Source organism: Gadus morhua, chromosome 12 (genome assembly GCF_902167405.1).
Source record: "Gadus morhua chromosome 12, gadMor3.0, whole genome shotgun sequence".
Lineage (NCBI taxonomy): Eukaryota > Metazoa > Chordata > Actinopteri > Gadiformes > Gadidae > Gadus > Gadus morhua.
The window spans coordinates 11,183,057-11,204,100 of NC_044059.1; the positions used below are offsets into that span (position 1 = coordinate 11,183,057).

The following is a 21,044-nucleotide window of genomic DNA, read 5'->3' on the forward strand; positions in this document are numbered from 1 at the left end:
AACCACCAATTTGGTTGTAAACTGTACTGGTAGAAAATACAGTACAATGATTTGTCAAACCTTGCACTACGTTACCACAGATATCACCGACCAAACGTCAAGAGTTTCCTTTCAAATACAAGACAATTTTTTTTAAAGAGAAGGTAGGAAAATACATCGTCACACAAGACACTAAAAGTACAACAGCAGACCACTCCTGTAAGGCAAAATCAGGTGATTTCACAGTGACAACTTCAAATGATTACTTGTTCCGTTTTCTTTTTTTTAAAATAGTCATATTTTTCCATACCTTAGAATGAATTGTTTGGAGCTATTCACCGGCAACAAATAACAGTTAATCTGATTCATTCATTTCAATAGATTAATATCTTCAATCTCTTGCTTTGAGAAGTGAGCCATCTTAATATAGGTTACTATTTAAGCTGTTGATGGGGGGTGAATTTTATTTGCAAACACAGCATTACCAAAACCTGGAGCTGGTGCTAAAAGCTGTTGTGAAAAGCTGTTGTGTTCTGATTTTGTTCCATTTTTGCTGGGCTCTAACCGCACCAACATCTACAAAGTCCTACATCAAATAAATGGCACAACCAATGCCTACCAGCAAGTATGGGGAGGTTTTGCAGTCCTTAATTAGCTTATTAAACACAAATAATAAATAGACACGACCTGAACAGGTGCATTTCAACACAACGTCGACAGAAGTACGAATTTTGGCATCACACGTGAAACAAAAGAATAAATATATCGAGTCTTCAAAACAAATAAATAAGGGCATAAATAAAAATACGTATAAATACACAATCATCAACATATAGTGCATGAGAAAAATATAAACATTTGGTTGTCAAAAATAAAGCTTTTGTTTGCGGGATGCGAGCGACGTTGGCGACGGGGTGGCTGCAGCGCGGTGACCAATCCTGTGGCTTCTTCTGCGTTCTAAACTTCGGGTTCTGACTTCTTTTAACGACAGCATTTTGGACATTTTGGCCGGGTTTCAGCCCCATGCTGCTCTTCAGCAAACGATACCAATAAACAAAAGTAAAAACATCATTTAACTTTATAAAAAAAACAAAAAACAAATGTGGGCTGTTGGAATATATCGGACGTGAAATGACAAATAAAAGAAAAGAAACTGCCAGCGAGCAAAAGCACCGGGCAACCAATCACCTTCGGAGCCACGCGGGGGGGGGGGGGGGGGGGGGGGGGGCGGCGGCGACGGTTGCCGGGGGGGGAGAGGGGAGGCGTCCGTTTGCTACGCGTCGTTCCAGGGGATCCAGGAGAAATCAAGGGGGGGGGCAAGCAGGGGTGTTGTTCGGAGTTCAGCTGAACCATGCAACCAGGGGGGGGGGGGGGGGGGGGGCGACTCAGCCCCGCCTCCCGTCCTCACACTCCAATCACAAGTCGGTATGTTTATGCCCCGCCCCCGTCCTCGCTCCCGGTTGGTGCAGGTGTGGCCCCGCCCCCGGCAGTGTCATCACAGGCGGTCCATCCTGAAGGCGTCCTCCGTGGCGGGGTCGGTCAGAACCATGTCGGGGTCGTTGAGCATGTGCAGTCCGTCTAGCGTCAGGGGGTCGATCTTCAGCTCGTCCAATGGGAACTGGGAGTCGGCGTCGAAGCTGACGTCGCCCACGCCCGCCAGCGAGTTGGACAGCTCCTTGGAGAGGCTGGGCGGAGACTCGCCCGTGACTGGTGGAGACGGGAGGAGGGGGCGGGGCGCCAGCCGTTACGACACTAGAACATTACACGCTGACTTTTCATACGCCTTTGTGGCCTTGTGCTGCCTTCATGTTGTTTTCCTTCGCTCTAACTTTGAGCAGTAAAACCTCAACAGCAAATGTACATTTACGTCCCACTGCTGTTAAGCATTACCATTGAAAAGATCCTTACCATTGGTTAGGGCTGCTACATTATGGAAAAAAATCATAATCAAGATTATTTTGTTCAATATTGAAATCCCGATTATTCAAATCGATTATTTTTTAATTTGAAAAAATTATGTATTTATTCAGCATGACTCTCCCAAAAACACTTTGTAACTGAACTTTGAAATTTCACCTTAAAAAAATACACAATAGTCAAAAAGAAAATTTTCAAATCTAAAATAAGTACAGATGTGTTTCCAGCTGTTCTGCACTTTCTTTTAAACATTAAAAAATAATAATGAAAAAAAAAATCGATACTGAAATTCGATTAATCGCCCAGCCCTACCATTGGTAATATTCCATACTTTATTTACCAAATGCTTCAATCACTAAATAAGTGATATAAGTGAATAAGACCAATATGAGGATCAAAATCCCTCAATCCCATCAATCCTAACTAACTGGTACCTGTGAGGATGATATTGGGGATGTTGCCGTGGTTACTGTATCCAAGCTGCTGAGAGTCCTGCAGGCTGCTGCCTGTGAGCCCCATCATGGCCGCCTGCGTGTAGTTGAGGGTGGAGCACTGGCTGAACAGGCTGGCCGAGCTGATGGGGTTCTCGATCATGTTGAACTGCTCCAGCTGGAGGAGAACAGCCAGGTGGTTGGTGCACGCGTCCGGGTGGAGATTCAATAGAAACGTTCTTTGCATTGACATTCTAGAGCCTCTATTTTACCACCAGGTGTGATCAGCCGCTGAGAGCCGATCCAAAATCTACCCAAAGTGGGAGTGTCTACCAAGATGCTCTTCTATGCACTGTTTAATCACTCCCTGATGTAAATATTGCCTTGCATAGTATTCTTCTTGTGTATTTCTTCCCTGAATATATATTTTTAGCATTTTGTACTTTTATACTGTTTTTTATCTCTTATTCCATGCGTAACATGGTGTTTGCTGTGCAAGTCCCTTAGGGAACCTTCCCGAGGGATTAATAAAGTTCCCCTCTATCTCTCCATCTATGATGGGTACGATCAGCCCAGCAGTGGGCACGGCCGCCCTGGTAGGCTGGGAGCCGTCCATCTAAACGCAGCACGTCAACCACGTCACACCTGGTGGTAAAACAGGGGGCCCCGTGAAAACGGATTGGGTGCTCGGGTCGTTCACCTGATGGGAGAGGGCGTTGGTCTGCCTGGACGCCAGCTGCTGGTCGTAGAATGAGTCACCGAATATGCTGCCAACGACGGGAATGTGCTGGAAGGGAAGAAGTACGAATATAAGGCAAGCGTTTAACCTTGAGGACGGCGGGGGGGACAGGGGGGAGGGAAGCTGTCCAAACGCTGCGATGACATGAAACGGCAAAAAAAATCAAAAGACCCAATCAGAAGCCGGGGATGAGGTTAGTCAGCCGGGGCCGGTGGCGTCCCACGGGGGGGCGTGTTTCAGCGAGGCGATGACGGGAGGAATGAGCAGAGAGTCGCCGAGACCGCCAGCTGAGCATGGACCAGACCAAAGCAGGATGGATTCACAATGCCACGAAAACACCACCCTCCCCGATACAGAAGACAACGCCCGCCACCATACAGAAGACACCACCCCCCCCATACAGAAGACACCAGCCTTGAGGAAGCGAGCTCCACAACCACACACCCTTGTCCAAAATAGCGTAGACGAGAAAACCTGTAGAGGCATTTGGCCCTCTCTGGGGAAACTCCAAACCTCTGCTGTTTGTTCACGTATAGATACAACTTCTACCGCAGGCGCTATTCATGCTGAGGGGAGATCACATCAAATAAACGCAATACACAGTGCGTCACGTAAACTCTACAGCAAGGCAGGAGGTGTGATGACCGAGTAGGTGTCTGCTGGAGACAACCTTTCAGAGCGCACACATGCTTTGTCAAACAGTGTGCAATACTGTTGTATAACCTTGGCTCACTGCAACTACGAGATATATTTGTCAATATTTGTAATGACGGGTGCCATCATGTTTGGACTGAACGGCTCAAAAGCACTGGAGTGACAGAAGACGAAGCAGGTTGACCTTCCACTTATGCCACCATGCACGCAGAAAGATAGAAAGAACGAACAAACAAACAAACTAATGAATCAAAGAAAGAAAGAAAGAAGAGAACAAACTAACCAAAAACGAACGAACAAAACAAAGATAGAGAACAAAAGAAACGAATAAAGAATGAAACAAAGAACCAACAAACCCAACATCCAAACAAAGAAAGAACGAACAAAACGAAGAAAGACAAAGACAGAAATAAAGACAGAAAGAGAGAGTTGCGTCGAGGCATGGATGAAAAGCGGGTGACCGGGTCAGGAAGCAGTTTGAAGACGGATCCCAGCGCTGGGTTTCCCCGATCACGGCCCCGTTCCCCCAGTACGGAGGCTAGCAGCTAGCGGCTAGCTCAGCGGGCAGGCTCTTACTTGGGGCGAGCCTCCCGGAGAGAAGCCTTGATTGGAGACGGGGGAGGTCGGAGACTGATTGGCTGGGGAGCCAGACTGATTGCGGTACTGTTGGAGGGAAGAGGGTTAGCTAGCACACAGCGACTGAGGTGTATGAAGGCCGCTAAGAGCTAGCCTTCTATGCAGGCGGCTAACAGTGCTAGGATACCTGGAAGTCAGAGGGAGATCCACGTTGGATAACCCAATCTGAGTGAACACGTCAAACGGAAACGATATTAGGGGTAAAAAAAAACGTAACTTATGTGTACAACTTTTTGCAAAAATAACCATAAACAAAAATACACAAACTGTCCAAAGAACCATGTCACTTAAAACCAGCGTTGGTATTCTATGCTTTATCCTGTATGCTAGACGGAATAACTGGACATTCTCCCTTCCCCTGGGGGCTGGCTAAGGGTCGGGGTACCGAGCCATATCATACCTTTACAGTCCGATAGAGAACAACAACAGAAGCCCCCACAGCCCCCCAGACAGCGGCCCCTCACCGAGCTGATGTTGATGTTGATGTTGGAGCCGTCGTGGTTCAGGCCGTCGGTGGTGGCCGAGGGCAGGGTGATGAGCCTGATGCCCTGAGGCAGGCTCTGCTGCTGCTGCTGCTGCTGCTGCTGCTGCTGCTGCAGCTGCTGCTGCTGCTTGTGCAGGTCGCTGAGCAGCTGCGCCTGGGCCTGGGCGGTCAGCTGGCTGAACAGGGGGTACTGGGAGAGCTGCAGCTCCAGGGACAGGGCCTCCATGGGCACCGCCTGGGAACACAACAAGAGATCCAACTAAAAGGAGTCGATCAATGGAGTACACCGAAGAACACCTTGACTGAACCTTAGCTCCTTTAATCTTCCACCGATCGATTGGTTGATTGATGGGGTGACACAAAATCGTCACGTTATCCTAGATCAAATGGATCCGCCACAGTGCACTCTGCCTGGTCGTGTTCCTCGGGGAGGAAGGTAGGTCGTTTCGGAATAACGCTTGGTCAGACACCGACTAGGTTGAGGGCAGAGTGTAGCGCTGAACCTCCCAGGGTGCCGATTCTGATATGTTCCCCCTCAAAGCCCATCAAAGGTTTGATGGAGCAACCTATAGCATACAGCCTGTGGAAAATGTCTTTGACCGATTTTAGATGCAATACCTAATATTTGGCCGTTGGGCGGTGTACCTGGTTGAGGTGGCCGGGGGAGGACAGGGTGGGAGAGAGCTGCTGGGGTGACTGCTGGAGGGAGAGGTCTGAGCTGAGGGTGAGGGGCAGCACCGAGGGCTGCCTCCGCTGGGAGGGGGTCATGGACTGGGAGGAGACCGGCATACCTGGAGGGACCGCAGAGCAGCAGAACAGCAGAGCAGCAGAACAGCAGAGCGTCAGAACAGCAGAACGTCAGAACAGCAGAACGTCAGAACAGTAGAACATCAGCATGCTGCAGGGTCCCCCGGATGCAGGTTCTGGGTTCGAACCCCAATATCCACAGCCTAGATAGATGCATTTTTTCCCCAACCTGCCCCTGTAGATACCCTATATCTGTATTACCACCACTATCAGCATGCACCCCCTTCAGTCAGTCACTTTGGATCAAAGTATCCAAGTTGCTAGGAGTATACAACAATTACGATAACAGTAAAAAAAAGCCAACATTATGCCACACACAGTGAATAGTCACGACAGTAAACTGTGTGTTTAACACCTTGGATTATCACCGGTGACTGTAATATGCATTTCACACGTGCGTCACTTTACATCAGGGTGTTTTGGGCACATAAAGTGACGTAGGGGCTTCGGGGGTCCTCCATTTAGGGTGGCTATAACATCACTTATACCTCATCATTAGCATAAAGTTGTGCAGGGGTGGGGGGTGGGGGTGGGGTCTCTCCCCCCCCCCCCCACTGGATTGCCTGGAGCTCTGTCGAGCCGGCTGCTGTGATTGGTTACCGTGGCCGGGGGAGCCGACGCCCAGGTGGGCGTGGTCGGCGGACAGGCTGCCCGTGCTGCCGGCGGAGCCCAGGGAGGGGAAGGAGACGCCGTCGTCGGGGTCCAGCGGGGTGGACAGCGGCGGGGGGAACTGGATGTTGGTGAGGTCGGGCAGGGAGCCCCCCGTGTTGTGGCCCGCCGGGAGGACGGACGGGTTCACCTCCAGGTCTGGAGACGGGAAGATGCTGGAGGGACGTCGCGGCGCCGTTAGGTTGACAAGGGGGCTTACTGCCCTGAGGGACACATTCCCCCTTCTTTTTGCCCGGCCATCTGGGTTCTGCGTTACCCCATACACTTGGAGTATATGGGGTAACAGATGGGGGAATATTCCCCCACCCAGCTAGTGTTTCGAACCAAGAAGGCCTCCAGGCGTTTGAGGAAAGTATCTTTTGTTGTTTACTGGTAGCCAAGCTTTCTGGTGATAATTGCGTGTATGAGTAAGGCAGTGTTTCAGCGGGTGACATAAAGTCTCTCTAGTTTGTAGGTGAAAAATCGCCAGACCAAACGAAAATAAACGTACAAACAAAAACACTGAGTTACGTTATCTACTTGCTAATCTATCCTTGCAAGCAAAAACATGATTTATTTTCTGTGTATGCGCGTAAGAATTGACTCACTTGATTCCTGGGACATCGCACACTTTAGGGCTTGAACAATCATCCTGAGGACGAAGCAGAGAAACCTTTCTTTAAATGGTGCACGACGGCCAAAAACAACAGTGGTAAGCATTCAACTCATTCGGGAATAAAAACTCAACCCTTTCAGCATATTCTACAACAGAACAGCTGTCCCTAGATGTATATACCTGGGTGATCTTTTAAAAGTATCAGTAAACAGATCCATCAAGGGGTCGAATGCTGGTTAGATGACCGAGTGTGTGTGTATTTACCTAAAACATACAGACATGTATGCGTGTGTTTATGTATGCATGTGTGGGTCATAAAGATGACTTGATTGACCTTTCCCTTGACCCCAGTACCTGTTTGTCATCCCACATCTGTTCTAGCGAGTCCTGGTCCGGGTTCGAGTCCGGACTCTCCGTCCCTGGCACAGTGAGCAGGAGCACTGATTGTTCAAAACCAAAAGGAGGAGAACAGCAGAGAGATTTACCGACTGAGAGTACGTACAAATTCCTCATCCAAACCCGACCCACCCGACGACCCGAGTCGTCGATGTCCCGCGTACGCAGAGCAGAGCACAGCTCTCTGCTGAAGGACCACCGGAGAAAACAGGCTGCTTGTTCAATAAAATATAAATAGCTCATCCAGATACCCCAACCCCAAACTAAATAAATCTCCATAGGTCAAGCTGGCTAAAACGACTAAACAGTATAAAGATGCTAACCATAACAAGCTTTGAATACAACCATTAGACAATCATTACAGATCCCTTCCAACATATTTAGTCGATCAAAAACGATGCATCGATCCAGGAAGCACCATTTCTCTCAGGGCCACCAGGTCAGCAGTGGCATCCAGACTGCATCCAACACAACAGCCTTTGCTTTGTTTCACATGAATATTTGAACCAGAGCCAGAGCGCACTCTCACAATCCAGAGATCTGGAGACGCCTCTCCGCTCTCCAAGAGCCTGTAGCCGCTCATGAATAAAACAGAAGCAGGCACTCCTATGACTCGCGGCGGCGGCGGTCTCCGTTACCTCTCTTGGGCTGGAGCTCCTGCGAGCCGCTGGCGAACACCTCCTGGGGTTTGGGGTTCATGGTGCTCTGGTGCAGGGCAGAGTCCGAATTAGTCCTGCCCACGTCGGAGAGGATGGCGGGGGAGAGAGACAGAGAGAGAGACAGAGACAGAGACAGAGAGAGAGACAGAGACAGAGAGAGACGGACAGAGACAGAGAAACAGAGACAGAGACAGAGAGAGAGCAACAGAGACAGAGAGAGCGACAGAGACAGAGAGAGAGCGACAGCGACAGAGAGGGTAAGGGGTCAGAGATGGAAACAGATGAACCCCGGAACCTTCACGATTTACAGTTTAAGATCAACCATTGTGCTAGCCCTTTATTATGTATATTCAACCTCAGCATGTAAATAATACAATGCCTCCTTCTACTGGCTGTTTGGCCGGCGCATGACATTAACCTTTCTAATATCAGGATGGAAGCGAGACCTTGCATACTGTATACATTACACACATGTACTGTATTGTACTAACGGCCTATGAATAAAATCACTAGAAGTGCTTCGGGGGGGAAAGGGGCAGGGAAGGGGAGATGGCCAACCTTCGCCAGCTGGTGTCGGGGGGAGGAGACAGGTAGACTGAACCGTAGGGACAGCTGTCGATGTGGGTCTCGGTCAAGGGTAACAAAGTCATTAGAATAACATTGAGATTCGACATGGCTAAAAGTAAAAGACACTGGCATGTGCATTAGCTGATGATAATGCCACCATTTGCATAGATCTTATTTATTATGTTTACTATGCATATGTAGATGCTATGCACCTTACGGATTGTTTTGCACTTCTTGGTAGATAATCACTCTGTGCAATGACAATAAAGTGAAATCTCAGGCAGTCAGGAGTATACCTGTACTATATGAACTCTGCACTTTATACAGTGCACAAACACTTCATGGAAAGTTGCAATAGCAAAAGATCTTTTTAACTTTTTACTGGTCGGGTTAGGGTTACCCAGGTTGAAAACGACATTGACAGAACATGGGTTTGTCCGCACACACACACACACACACACACACACAGCGAGGATATCTGGCGTCCGTGTTTGTCCACGGTGGCGGGGCGGCGGTGGGGGGACGTGAGGCGGTTCCGGTCGCGGTACACGCGGTCCACCAGCCCGTGGTGTCTGGTGCTGCGGCTGGTGTCCAGCGCAGAGTTCTGCAGTGGACACACACACCCAGGTCACAAGCGGCCAACGCAGCGGCCACAACCCATCACACACACCCACCCACAGGTGCACATGGCCGCTGGTAGGGCTGAACCATTCATCTGATTCGATCCGACATCGCGATGTAATAGATATCAAAATTGCAAAGGCTGTGATTTTATTTTTTGGTGTTTAGTTACTGTTACTGACTGGAGATCAGTAAGATTCTTATTTTATTGTTATTTTACAATTCCAATAGTTAAATAGAGATGTTATAATGTATAATATAAACTCATGCATCATTCCATGTCAACACATAGGCCTGGCCCAAAGGAAAGAGCAGTTTATATGTTGACTGCTTCCAATGTTGTGCTGGTAATACTACAGAATGCATAATACATCGCAATTCGATTATTTTCCCAAATCGTTCAGCCCAAACCTCTGGGTATCAATGGAGCAAAATGTTTTTGTTTTCAAAATGAGCTCCATGGGAGGGGGGGGGGGGGGGGGGGGGGGGGGGCTGTACCGATGCTTGAACTGGTAAATGTTTTTCAAGATGGAAAGCCATGACAAGCAATGCCAATGATACTCGTTTATCATCTGATTATTACGGGTATAAAATGGGAGGTGGGGTTTTCCTACTGCATGTCCACTGGCAGCTTTCCTAACCCCTGACAAACCCTGGTGAGGTTACGATAAGATTAATTTAATCAATACCAGAAGGGAAATACTTGGAGTTTCTACAGTTCTGCCAAAGAGGTGTTACTATGAAACCAGATCACACCACACCAGTCTTACAGTGGCATGAACGCAACTAAACCGAATCTAATCCGCACGTCTAAATATAAAACTGCTTGTATTGGTCATTGACAAAACAAAGAGGGTTACCGGCTGAGAGAAGCTAGGGGCTCACCTGAAAAGGAAGGTCAATGTTGCCATTCCCAATCTGATTGACATTGGGCAGTGAACCTCCATAGTACTGTCCGCGATTCTGCCCTAGCTGCAAATACTGGGTCTTCTGTAACTGCAGCTGTGCAAAGTAAAAGGTGCATGACAGCATGAGCGAATGGCCTGGTACATGGAAACACAAAGTAAAAAGGTAAACAAAACAAACCAAGCTTGTCGTTTCAGTGTGTGAATTAAAAAGTATAGCATATTAAACAGATGGACAATGGAGAATTATGGATTGGGTGGATTCCCAATGAACGACTATGTGACACAGATTCACTGATGGCTAACTGCATATTCCAGATGTTCCCTCAGGGGAACCTGGTAACGGTTAAGCATAACAGATGTTATTTGGAAAAAGGACAATTTGGTCCATCTTCCATCTCTTGATTGGATTGCTATAGCATAGGATATTCTCTGGACGATGCACTCGTTTTCATTGTTTTCATTCAAGCGACATAAGACCGAAAAAAAAAAGACCGAAGAAGTTGTCTGATTCGTTGGTCGGTTCAAACCTTCTCACTTGGAATAAAGATATGCTTATTCATATTCTTTCCTGTAGCCTGAATGAGTGGACTCGGGTCGCTATTAACACTGTAAATCACGTTAAGACATTAAGTTACGCCTTGGTCCTCTCGTTGACAGCTCGTCAGAACACCTGCACCCTTGATGCTCCCTGGGACCCTTCATCTGAAGCTATATTTGGATGCTCGTTATTTCGATGCTGGGGGTGAACTGAACGCTCCATCTCCGATACATGGGACCTCGGGGATCAAAGAAAACCGGGTGCAAATCCCTTTTTATCATGTGGCAGACAACAATTATTAGTGCGACTCCGGTGTTAATGTTAACTGGTTTTATTCTGACAGCGGGGATGATCGCCCGTCAGCTGTCAGACCATGTCTGAAACACAACACACATAATAACACAGGGAAGGATGGAGGAGCACAGGTGCCACTCTCTCCAGCTAGCCCACATTAGTATGGCACCTGGTGGTTTAACGATGGAGACACACACAACTAACGTCTCGATGATGACACAATACAGGACCATCTCTGCCGGCCGATGTTAAGGTTTAAAAGATTCCACTGCTGACGGTTGAGGACGACAACGACGAGTTGTGTTTACCTGCTTGAGGTTAGCGCTGGCTCAGCGTCGCCAGCTAGCAAAGGAAAACCGTGGCGCAAAGTACGTTTAAAACAAGGTGACCCGCGTCTTACCCGGGCGGCTCTGGTGATGTTCAGGTCCTTCATCACTTCCTCGAAAGCGGCGGTCTCCTCCGCCTGTTTCTGGTTGTGCAGCGCGATTTTTTCGCTGAATTTGCGAGGGTTGTTAGAAGACGCCATCTTTGCCTCTTCTTCTCAATGGAGCGTTACGCACCACGCTGTGGGTGGCCACGTGACGTCATCACGCATGCCTTGTACAGGTGAATGGTTTTGGTTTAAACAGGGGTCCGGTACTACACTCTTTTTTCCTACAATCTGGAGTAGTTTTACAAAATCCTAAGAATAACTTGTTCTAGCCCTGTTCTGCACGGATACAGTATACAGTGTTTATCACAGCCGTCTTGTTTGTAACTAGCCAGTGATTGCTATAACAAAGCCAAGGTTCACTCTTATGCCGCTGAAGTACATTCATATATATAATATTCATATTTACACCTACATGTGAGGTTTGAGGGGACAGAATACTTTTTATCCAGTTCCTCTAAAAGTAAAGGCTTATACAAGTTGTTTAAAAATGTTACATCCATACAAGCAATTTAAGATGAATCAGCTTTGTAATGACATGAGTAATGTTTGATCCGTTGAATTCATGTCTTGAACGAAACCATTCACATTTTTCTCACTTGTAATGAAGATACTGGAAACAACAGGCTTTATAAGGACACTGAACACCTTTAATAAAAGGATGGATATACAGTGACATGAGAGGCTACATTCTCTGTTGGTTTACGGATCTCTTCATAATGCACTTAAATGATAGGTGCTTTTTAAGATGAGGACACAAAACAAGATAAGAGTACACCAAGGCAAACAGGTGAATTCATGAAAAAGGGTAGTGTGGCATACTGATACCGGCATCATACACTGTATTGTTTAAGAAAAATGCACACTCAGGTCTACCCTGTAATGTGCTTTATATAGAAACCACTTTTGAGTTGGCAGCAGATTCAGACAAATCGACTCGTGTTTAATGCTTCCTGAAGTGCAGCACTGCACTACAACATCTTTACAAAACCCTCCATGACTCGTTCTGCTTAGGTCTGGGGATTTTTTGGTCAGCATGACCTTGATGCAAAATACATCCGGCGGCCAAGAGACAAATACTGAGAAGATGGGTGTGCTGGAAATGATATTTGTTTCTCTCTTGTGTGCGGGGGCACACACACACACACACACACACACACACACACACACACACACACACACACACACACACACACACACACACACACACACACACACACACACACACACACACACACACACACACACACACACAAATTTGCTCTGGCTTGCCAGGTTGGTAATAAGAGTGGATTTTAATATAAACAAACTATTGTGTTGAGATAGTAAAACCGTTTAAAAAAGTCAAACCGGAAATAGTTAGTGCTGAACGACCTTTGCACTGCAAAATCAGTACATTAAAAGGAACATTACAAAATCCACCACATAAAATAACTTTCTCTCATTAAAAAAATGAGAACGCATTCACCTTGTATCTGAGAGGTGCAATAGTAGCTGAGAGGTGCGATACAGCTGTGACTCATGAAGTGAATTATGGGTCTTTGGGTATGCCAGGGCCCATAACAACATGAGATACAGTATCATGCCTCAAGGTAAGTGCTTATAAGAAAAAATATATAATGCCCCAAGCAAACAGCAAATAGCTAGCAAGCAAACTGAAAGTCATCCGAAAATGTACGTAAAATCTGATATTATTTAGGGTCATGTCTTTCCAAGACCGAGTTTATCAGCAAACTTTGAGATGTATTTTTATAATTAAAATTTTCCTTACAAGATATTTGGTGTGTGCAAACATCCCTCTGCATGTTATGGGTATTTTTAAGTATTTCGATTTAGTTGTCCATCACACATGAGAGTTTATAGTATAAACAAAAAGGAAATATATTGAATTAGGTTGGCCAAAATATTTAGGTTTATCCCTTGACGCAGACGTCTGTAAGAAAACGATTGGATCAATGAAATAAATACTAAATGTATCAACTATCCCCCCCTCCCCACAAAAAGAATAACATAAAGTTGATAACAATCAAATAAAACTGAATAAATAAATCCCCAGAATACTAGGTAGTGAACAAAGCTATATAGAACCAGCTATGCTGATACATTTCACACGCTTTCTCTTGCAACTCAAACGTCAAGGTAAATGTATTATAAAGTGTTTTATATAGAGCGCTGTACAAACATGCCATGTTAAATACCGTTAAATATGAAAGTTTAAGTATTTCAGTGTGCTTACGGCTTTTAATGCAAATCAGAGAAAGTATACAGCCTTATTATTGATAAATCAAGCAGAAAGTAATTGAAAGTCATTGAAGAATATCTTCGTTAATATCCTTTAACCTTTGGATCGGCGGTTGCTTAGTGTTTGGACTGCGTGTGGTCAACCCCGATAGTTGATTACTTAAAGTGGGATGCAAGGAAGCCACTGTAACAGTGGTTCATTATATAGACGTTAGCAAAACACTTTACAACGGTCAGTGGCCTGCTGAGGGCCAAGAAGAGGCCGAAGGAAACATAATTCTGTAAAACTGAAGAAAGGTTCCATCAGTATTTAAATTAAGAAAGCTATCAAACCTTTAATCATATAAAATATAAAACACAATAATACCATAATAAAAAATAACATCTATCCCAGGAAGGATTATGAATAACGGGTTTGAATGAAATAATCATACAACTACTTCACCATAAAATAAGTAAAGTAATGAAGTAGTACCAGTGTGTGTGCAAGAGCCCCTTAAGCTGGACCAGCAGAACCTCTCCCCCATGGGTCTCTGTGATGTCATATCCTGTCCTGACCTGTACTGATAAGGCATCCGATATTGCCTACAGTCACATGTAGGACAATGAAACTATTGAACCGGCTGGCTGCTGACAGATCTTCCGTGAATCTATGATTATTACTATTAAACGTCTGAATCGACTGCCAAGACGCAGTCCATTCGGTTCTCCATGGTACTGTAACAGACCTGGGCCGTCCGGAAGACATGTGGTGCTGTGTCAGTATAAATCACAGTACCGGTTTGTGAACTGAAAATCGAGTGTCAATGTTTTCTGTACGTATTTCTCACAATTAATTGAAGCAGAACTAAACAAATAATACCTTTGTTTCATGAAATATTGAAACTATGTAAAAACAGTGCTGGGGGAAGACCGTTAAATTATATGGACGATCTCCTCTCTCCCCTCCTGCTTCAGTTCTCCACTAGAGATCCAATCTCCGTTCCTGTTCAACAACAACCAGCCTTTGTCAGGGCTGAAACTACCCGTAGGCCTCTGGGTCTGCTCCCTGTCCATTCGCTCGCTGAAACACATCTTCCTCTTAACCTCCAGATAAGAACGAAGGAGATAACAGGAGACCATCCCCGCCCTCATCCAATGTCTGTTCGACCTCTGTGTTTTGCACATGCCCCTTTAGTAACGTCCTATTTTCCTCTCCCTCTCTCTCTGTCCCTCCCTCCCACTCTCTCTCTCTCTCCCTCTCCATATCTCCCCCCCTCCTTCTCTCTCCCTCTCTCCCTCCTTCTCATAAAAAGGACCCATCATTTGAGCTGCATCTTGTGCCAGCGTAGCGGGAAGGGGTAGGATGAGTGGCTGATTAAACTGTATGGGCGTAGGCATACTGGCAGCAGCAGCCCCAGCTCCAGTGTAAGTGGGTCACTCTCTCTGCAGCACATTAACAAACTCCCCCAAGCAAGGACAGACATGGAACCAAAATAATACCTCATGGAACCAAAATAATACCTCAATGCTTTTACATTCCTGTTTGTCAGCCAAAGGCCTGGTAAATAGTACTCCACCTGTGCTATAGAGAACCATCGGTCTGTCCTATAGTCATTATCCTCAAAACACACACAGAATCAGGAGCACCGTAGTAGCGGCTAGTAGTAACAGGAGCCGGTCACGAGAGCACCTAGAGATCCGGTCGCCACAGCAACCCGTTCATCCCCTCTTTCAGACACGTCAGCGCTGCGCGGGAGTCTGAGGCAGTATGACGGGCGTGCAGGCGACGCCCGCAAAGGACTCCGGGAAGTGCAGGTCCCTCTCCCACTCGTCGGTGTCGGGGTTGTACACCTGCACGATGCTCGTCACGTTGTTCAGGTGCCAATTGTACCCGCCCACCACGTACATCTTGCCGTTGAGCAAGCAGCAGCCAGACTCGGACTGGCCCACGCGCATGGGGCTGACGGTGGTCCACTGGTCGCTGAGCGGCAGGTAGTACTCCACGGCCAGCACGTCGAAGCAGCGGTCCACGTGGTCCATGCGGCCCCCCATGGCGTACAGCCGGTCCTTGGCGCCGATCATGGCGTGCAGCACCCGGGGCTCGTTCATGGGGGCCCTGAACTCCCACTGGTCGGCCACGGGGTCGTAGCAGTGCAGGGTCTTCTTGTCCTCCAGCGACACCCCGTAGCCCCCGGAGACGTACAGCTTGTCCCCCAGGCAGCCGCCGGCGTGGCCCCAGATGCGGCGCTTCAGCGGCTCCACCTTGCTCCACTCGTTCTTCTTCGGGCAGTAGCACTCCACCGAGGAGAGGCTGCCGGTGCGGTTGCGCCCCCCGGTGGCGTAGAGCACGCCCTGCAGCACGTTGAGCTGGAACTGGATGCGGCCCTCCTGCATGGCGGCGATGCGCAGCCACGTGTTGAGGTGCGGGTCGTAGCGGAAGCAGCAGTCCATGGCGCCCTCGCCGCTGCGGTACTGCAGGTGCTGCCCGCCCACCACGTACACAAAGTTGTCCATGACGGCCACGCAGGCGTGGCTGACGCCCGCCTCCATCTCCGTCAGCTCCTTGAACTGGCGGGAGGCGGGGTCGGGCAGGTGGTACACCTTGGCGCTCACCGTGCGGTCGTTGTCCGTGTAGGGCGTGCCGCCGAAGGTGACGAGCGACGGCACGTCCGAGCGGACCAGCGTGCGGGCCGACTGCATCTCGTGCTGGCGGAAGGGCAGGATCTGGTAGTTGAAGGCCTCCAGCAGGTACTGCCGGCACAGCACGTCCTCCACCATGATGCCCACCGTCTGCACGCTGTCCACCAGGTCCGAGGAGCGCATGAGCGGGAAGCGCACGTGGCCCAGCACGGCGGCGGCCCGGGCGCGGCGGGCCTCGTCGTGCTCCAGCCAGCGGATGGCGGCGTGGAAGAGGTCGATCTCGTTGCAGTTCCGCAGCTTGTTGCTGCGCAGGAAGAAGACCAGCCGCTCGAGGGGGATGTGCAGGAAGTCGTCCTCGGCGGCGATCTGCAGGAAGTGGCGAAAGGTGAAGGCGTCCACCGACTCCTTGAGCGAGGCCAGGTTGAAGGAGCTGGCCATCTGGCCGATGTTCAGGCACGTCTCCACGCTCATGGCCGACTTGAGGTACTCCTCGCAGAGCTCCACCACGGGGACCATCTGCAGGAACACAGCCGCCCCCAGGACGTCCTGGATGCAGTCCAGGTCCAGGGTGACCTCCGAGCTGTAGGCGAAGTCGATGATGTGCTTGAGCCCCCGGGCGGACAGGCCCTGGAGCTCAATGGTGTCCTGGTTCGATTCCCTCATGCCTCCAGTGAACATTGCTCTGCGGATCAAACAGCACGATTAGGAAGACTCCCTGGGCACACAAGCAAAATGGACTGAAAATGGACTGCATTTATGCAGCGCTTTTCTAACCAGTGGCCGCTCAAAGCGCTCTAATCACGCACACATTCACGGCGGTATCGACCATGCTAGGCGACAGCCAGCTCGTCGGGAGCAGTGAGGGTTAAGTGTCTTGCTCAGGGACACCTCCATACTCGAGGAGCCGGGGATCGAACTAGCAAACTTTCGGTTACTACAGCCAACCCGCTCTGCCTCCTGGGCTACGTGCCAACCCAAAATGTTAAAAGGTTAAATATCATGGCAGCAGTTGTGAGTGTGATTAGCCGTTAAATATATGAGCAAACTTTGCTCATCTATCCGTCATGCATCTAGGCGGTCATACACACAAAACACATTGTATACACGGTACCGGAAGTAGTCGCTGCAGGAGGCCAGCACGGCCTTGTGCACCTGGAAGCGCTCCTCGTTGACGGCCAGCACCACGTCCAGCAGCTGGCCCCGGGTCCGGAGGGCGGCCAGGCCCTGCAGCAGCAGGGCGCTGTGGGTCGGGGCGGAGAAGGTGCAGCGCAGCACGCTGTGCTTGTCAGCCATACTGCAGGGACCACAGAACGGCCGGCTCAGGGGGAGCAGCGGTGTGATGGCATGGGAGGCCGGCTCCAACGCAGACTGAATTAGGGCTGGGTGATTCATCTCACTTTGTTTGATTCGATTATTATTTTAATTTTTTCATTCAATATATTTTAGGAACAGCTGGATACATTATTTTAGATTTGAACATTTTCTATTTGACCATTATGTGTATTTTTTTAAAAGGCGAAATTTCAAAGTTCTCAGTTTCAAAGTGTTTTGGAGGAGAGACATGCGGAATACATACATCATGTTTACAAACTCAAAAGTAATCGTGATTTCAATATTATTGACTATTATGATTTTTTCCATAATCGAGCAGCCATAGACTGAATCCCTCCAAGGGGATTAGTAGGGTATATCTAACACACACACACACACACACACACACACACACACACACACACACACACACACACACACACACACACACACACACACACACACACACACACACACACACACACACACACACACACTTTCTTTATTGGGTCGGTATGCCTCGGGATCCCCCCGTCAGAGCTGGTCAATGTGGCCCGGGAAAGGGAAGTCTGGGGCCCCTTGCTTGAGCTGCTCCCCCCGCGACCCGACCCCGGATAAGCGGATGACGATGAGGATGAGGATGAGGGTCGGTATGCTTTACATCTGCACGATTGTTGCCCATCAGAGCACTTTATGAATTGTATAGGAATAAAGTTACATGGTGGAGTCATTATATTGTATTCTTGGGTAGCAGCGGTGGGTGTCCCCCTTACCTTGCCAGAGTTATTGCCATGTCCTACCGGTTAAGCAAGACCTGTACCTTTCTAGACTATTGCGGCAGAAGTTATTGAAATGTTTAAGTGCTAGACTGTGCTAGGTTTTATGTGTACATATTTAAGTAAATATTACTTTGTGAAATTGGATAGGGGATGTCAGGGAAACTTTCCAAACATCACTTCCATAATGTTTCGACTTTTAAAAGCATTTGGATTTAGATTTAGAAATGGTGAGTTGTCCGGTTTGTCATTCCTGTCTATTCACAGTCGGAGCTCCATGCATACAGTGGTTTTCATAGGGATTTAATAACCATGTATCACAACATAACAGCCATGATGACAGCTCTTCCCCGTGGGGGTAACTTGTTCAATGTATCCAGTTGTTTTAACCTCTAAACTATCCCCTCCTTCATTCCAATGAAGCTTCAGACCTGTACTTTTTGAGCTCCGAGTTCGACTTTGCATAAATTACATTCAAACCGGACAACTTACCGGAGCCTCGTAGTTCTCTGATCGTTTGGAACGACCCATTCTGATCACATGACGGACAGACCGTGCCAATTGAGCTCCGATTGCATTCAGTCTCGATTGCTCAGGCCTGTCCTGCTTCTTCACTTATTATTTGACTTTTCTGATCCGAATTCTGACCACTCAAATATGATTAATGATTAATGATGATTAATAATATCGTGTTTCCAATATCTGCAACATAGATATTTTAATAAGAATGATTGAACATTGAAAACAAGAGGTTAAAAAATAACCAATTACCAGTTTTCAAAGCATACGATTTCAATTTATGATTTCAAAGGATTTCAATAGTCTTTCAAATGATCATTATGCAATATTTATGCTTCCAAAAATATATAGGCCTAGGCCTATATTAAAAGGAAACTTAAATCACGAATAATGTAATAACCAAAAACGAATAACTTGTAAAAATAAATATAGATAAATAAACTTGAAACGATAACCCTACACCCCTCAACTAGCCCATAGTGTATCTCAAACACAAATATTGGGGACACAGCGGGCACAGGACAAACGCTCCTAAAAGGGACATTTTAAAATGACGTCACCATGTTTAGGGCGATCGAATTACCACAATCATAACACAAAACAATATCAATCAAATGCACCGTTTTCCCATAGACGACGACAAAGCCTTGTCGCACATCTATCCCCCAAGCCCATTAAACTATTACCATCATGGGACAGGCAGTGACTCCCAGTCCCACCACACCTGGGGCTCCCCGTACCTCTGCAGAACCACCACGGAACACATGGGAACGCGTTACGAACGCATGTCAAACAGTACAAGCAGTACGTGCTCAGGTAGGCCACACATCCTCGACATTTCCTGTAATCTTTGGTGCTGCCGAACCCGGGTTTGCACAACTCCCACAGAGCCACTCCACGGTTCGCACGCTTCGTCCTCACCTGTTCTGTGGATGATTCGAGGTAAAATCCCCACCATCCGACTCCGCCATCTTCGATCACACAGGGCATTTTCAAGCGTAGGCCCTATCAGCGGAAGCTCAATGACATAATTGCCGCATTCATGATTCATGAAGCGCATCCACTCATCCTTTTAGCGAGCCGTCAACCAGAACCACCCAGCGGGAATGTTGTTGCTCTCGACCGGACGCGGGGATGACCTGCGCTGGGCTCCAAGGCTGCAGACGGAGCATACGTCACTGGAGCGCAACTCCTTATTAGTGACGTGTACCGGTTTATTAATGTTTATCTTTTGCAGGGGTTTGCATGTGTTGCATGATTCGTTGTTTTCTGCATGCTGTTTATCGCAATAACAATAAATATGTATATGCCTTAAAGTGTCACAGCCCCGCCCATGTTATGGAAGTCACATTCAGCTGGTGATTATGCTTTCCTAAAACAAATACGTTGTTGCCTACGTACGTTCTGCTCTTCAATGGTTCACGAACCGTTGCCCTGTGACCATAATCATGCCGAAACATAGGATGTATCGAGTTATCGAAAATTGTGATGACCTGTCACTCAGTAGGCTAGCCTATCCTACGTTCCTGCAGTACCGGAGGATGCAGTTTCAGGAATGCATTTGCACTCTATAGGAATGCATTTCTAGCAGCCTATTTTTTGAGGGTATCAAAATCTGCCTTTGATAATGCTCAGTGGTCTGGCCATCAACTTTAATCGTGAAGTCTCCAATACACTTTTTACTTGCGTCATTAATGTAATGCCTAATTGAAAAAAGCTCTTCATTGCTGGTTAAACACAAAGAAATACAAAGCTGTTTGGTGTTGGGCGTGCAACTCTTGGATCTTGTATTCTCACTGGGCGATAGCCATCGACAATGTGGAACCCAACTACAGATCCAGGCTCATAAGATCAAATAGTTTGCATGTTGGTCTCCTCTCTGCTTAGAAACGCCTCCCGCCGGCACACAATGCCCCAGTAAACAACGCATGTGACCCAGGCAGGGGACTTCTACCCAGGGTTGATGGCGATGGCCAATCCGTACAACCAGATTAAGTCTGAACACTCGCTTCTGCTGTCTCCGTTCCACTGCTTCAGCCAAAGCAGAAGAGCAGCCTGGGGGTATGTGTGCGACACACACACACACACACACACACACACACACACACACACACACACACACACACACACACACACACACACACACACACACACACACACACACACACACACACACACACGGTCGCTCCTCGCCAGCCAACAGCTTTAGCGCCTGGGGGGGGGCGCTAAAGCTGGCTCAGGAAAGGCTCAG

General features: G+C 47.9%; 2 protein-coding genes across 5 annotated transcripts; both read right to left on the bottom strand.

Annotated features, from left to right (window-relative positions):
* Nucleotides 1-1,234: 1,234 nt before the first annotated feature.
* On the bottom strand, nt 1,235-11,446 carry crtc1b (CREB regulated transcription coactivator 1b). Of its 2 annotated transcripts, XM_030373456.1 has the most exons (14): nt 11,295-11,446; nt 10,040-10,156; nt 9,012-9,137; nt 8,525-8,586; nt 7,946-8,040; nt 7,266-7,351; nt 6,904-6,947; nt 6,248-6,471; nt 5,486-5,631; nt 4,821-5,075; nt 4,297-4,383; nt 3,028-3,114; nt 2,331-2,505; nt 1,235-1,686 (listed from the first exon to the last, which is right to left on the bottom strand). In XM_030373456.1, the coding sequence occupies exons 1-14, from the start codon at nt 11,418-11,420 to the stop codon at nt 1,475-1,477; spliced, it is 1,842 nt and encodes a 613-aa protein (XP_030229316.1). In that variant the 5' UTR covers nt 11,421-11,446; the 3' UTR covers nt 1,235-1,474. The 2 variants fall into 2 exon arrangements, with proteins under 2 accessions (XP_030229316.1, XP_030229317.1); XM_030373457.1 differs by lacking the exon at nt 4,297-4,383.
* Nucleotides 11,447-11,952: 506 nt separating this feature from the next.
* Nucleotides 11,953-20,685, bottom strand: klhl26 (kelch-like family member 26). 3 transcript variants are annotated; one of them, XM_030372255.1, is made up of 3 exons: nt 19,715-20,685; nt 17,299-17,427; nt 11,953-16,869 (listed from the first exon to the last, which is right to left on the bottom strand). In XM_030372255.1, exons 1-3 carry the CDS (start codon nt 19,762-19,764, stop codon nt 15,288-15,290), a joined length of 1,761 nt encoding a protein of 586 aa, XP_030228115.1. In that variant the 5' UTR covers nt 19,765-20,685; the 3' UTR covers nt 11,953-15,287. The 3 variants fall into 3 exon arrangements, with proteins under 3 accessions (XP_030228115.1, XP_030228113.1, XP_030228114.1); XM_030372253.1 differs by having other exon boundaries at nt 17,299-17,481; XM_030372254.1 differs by lacking the exon at nt 19,715-20,685 and adding an exon at nt 18,767-19,410 and having other exon boundaries at nt 15,288-16,869; nt 17,299-17,481.
* Nucleotides 20,686-21,044: the final 359 nt, after the last annotated feature.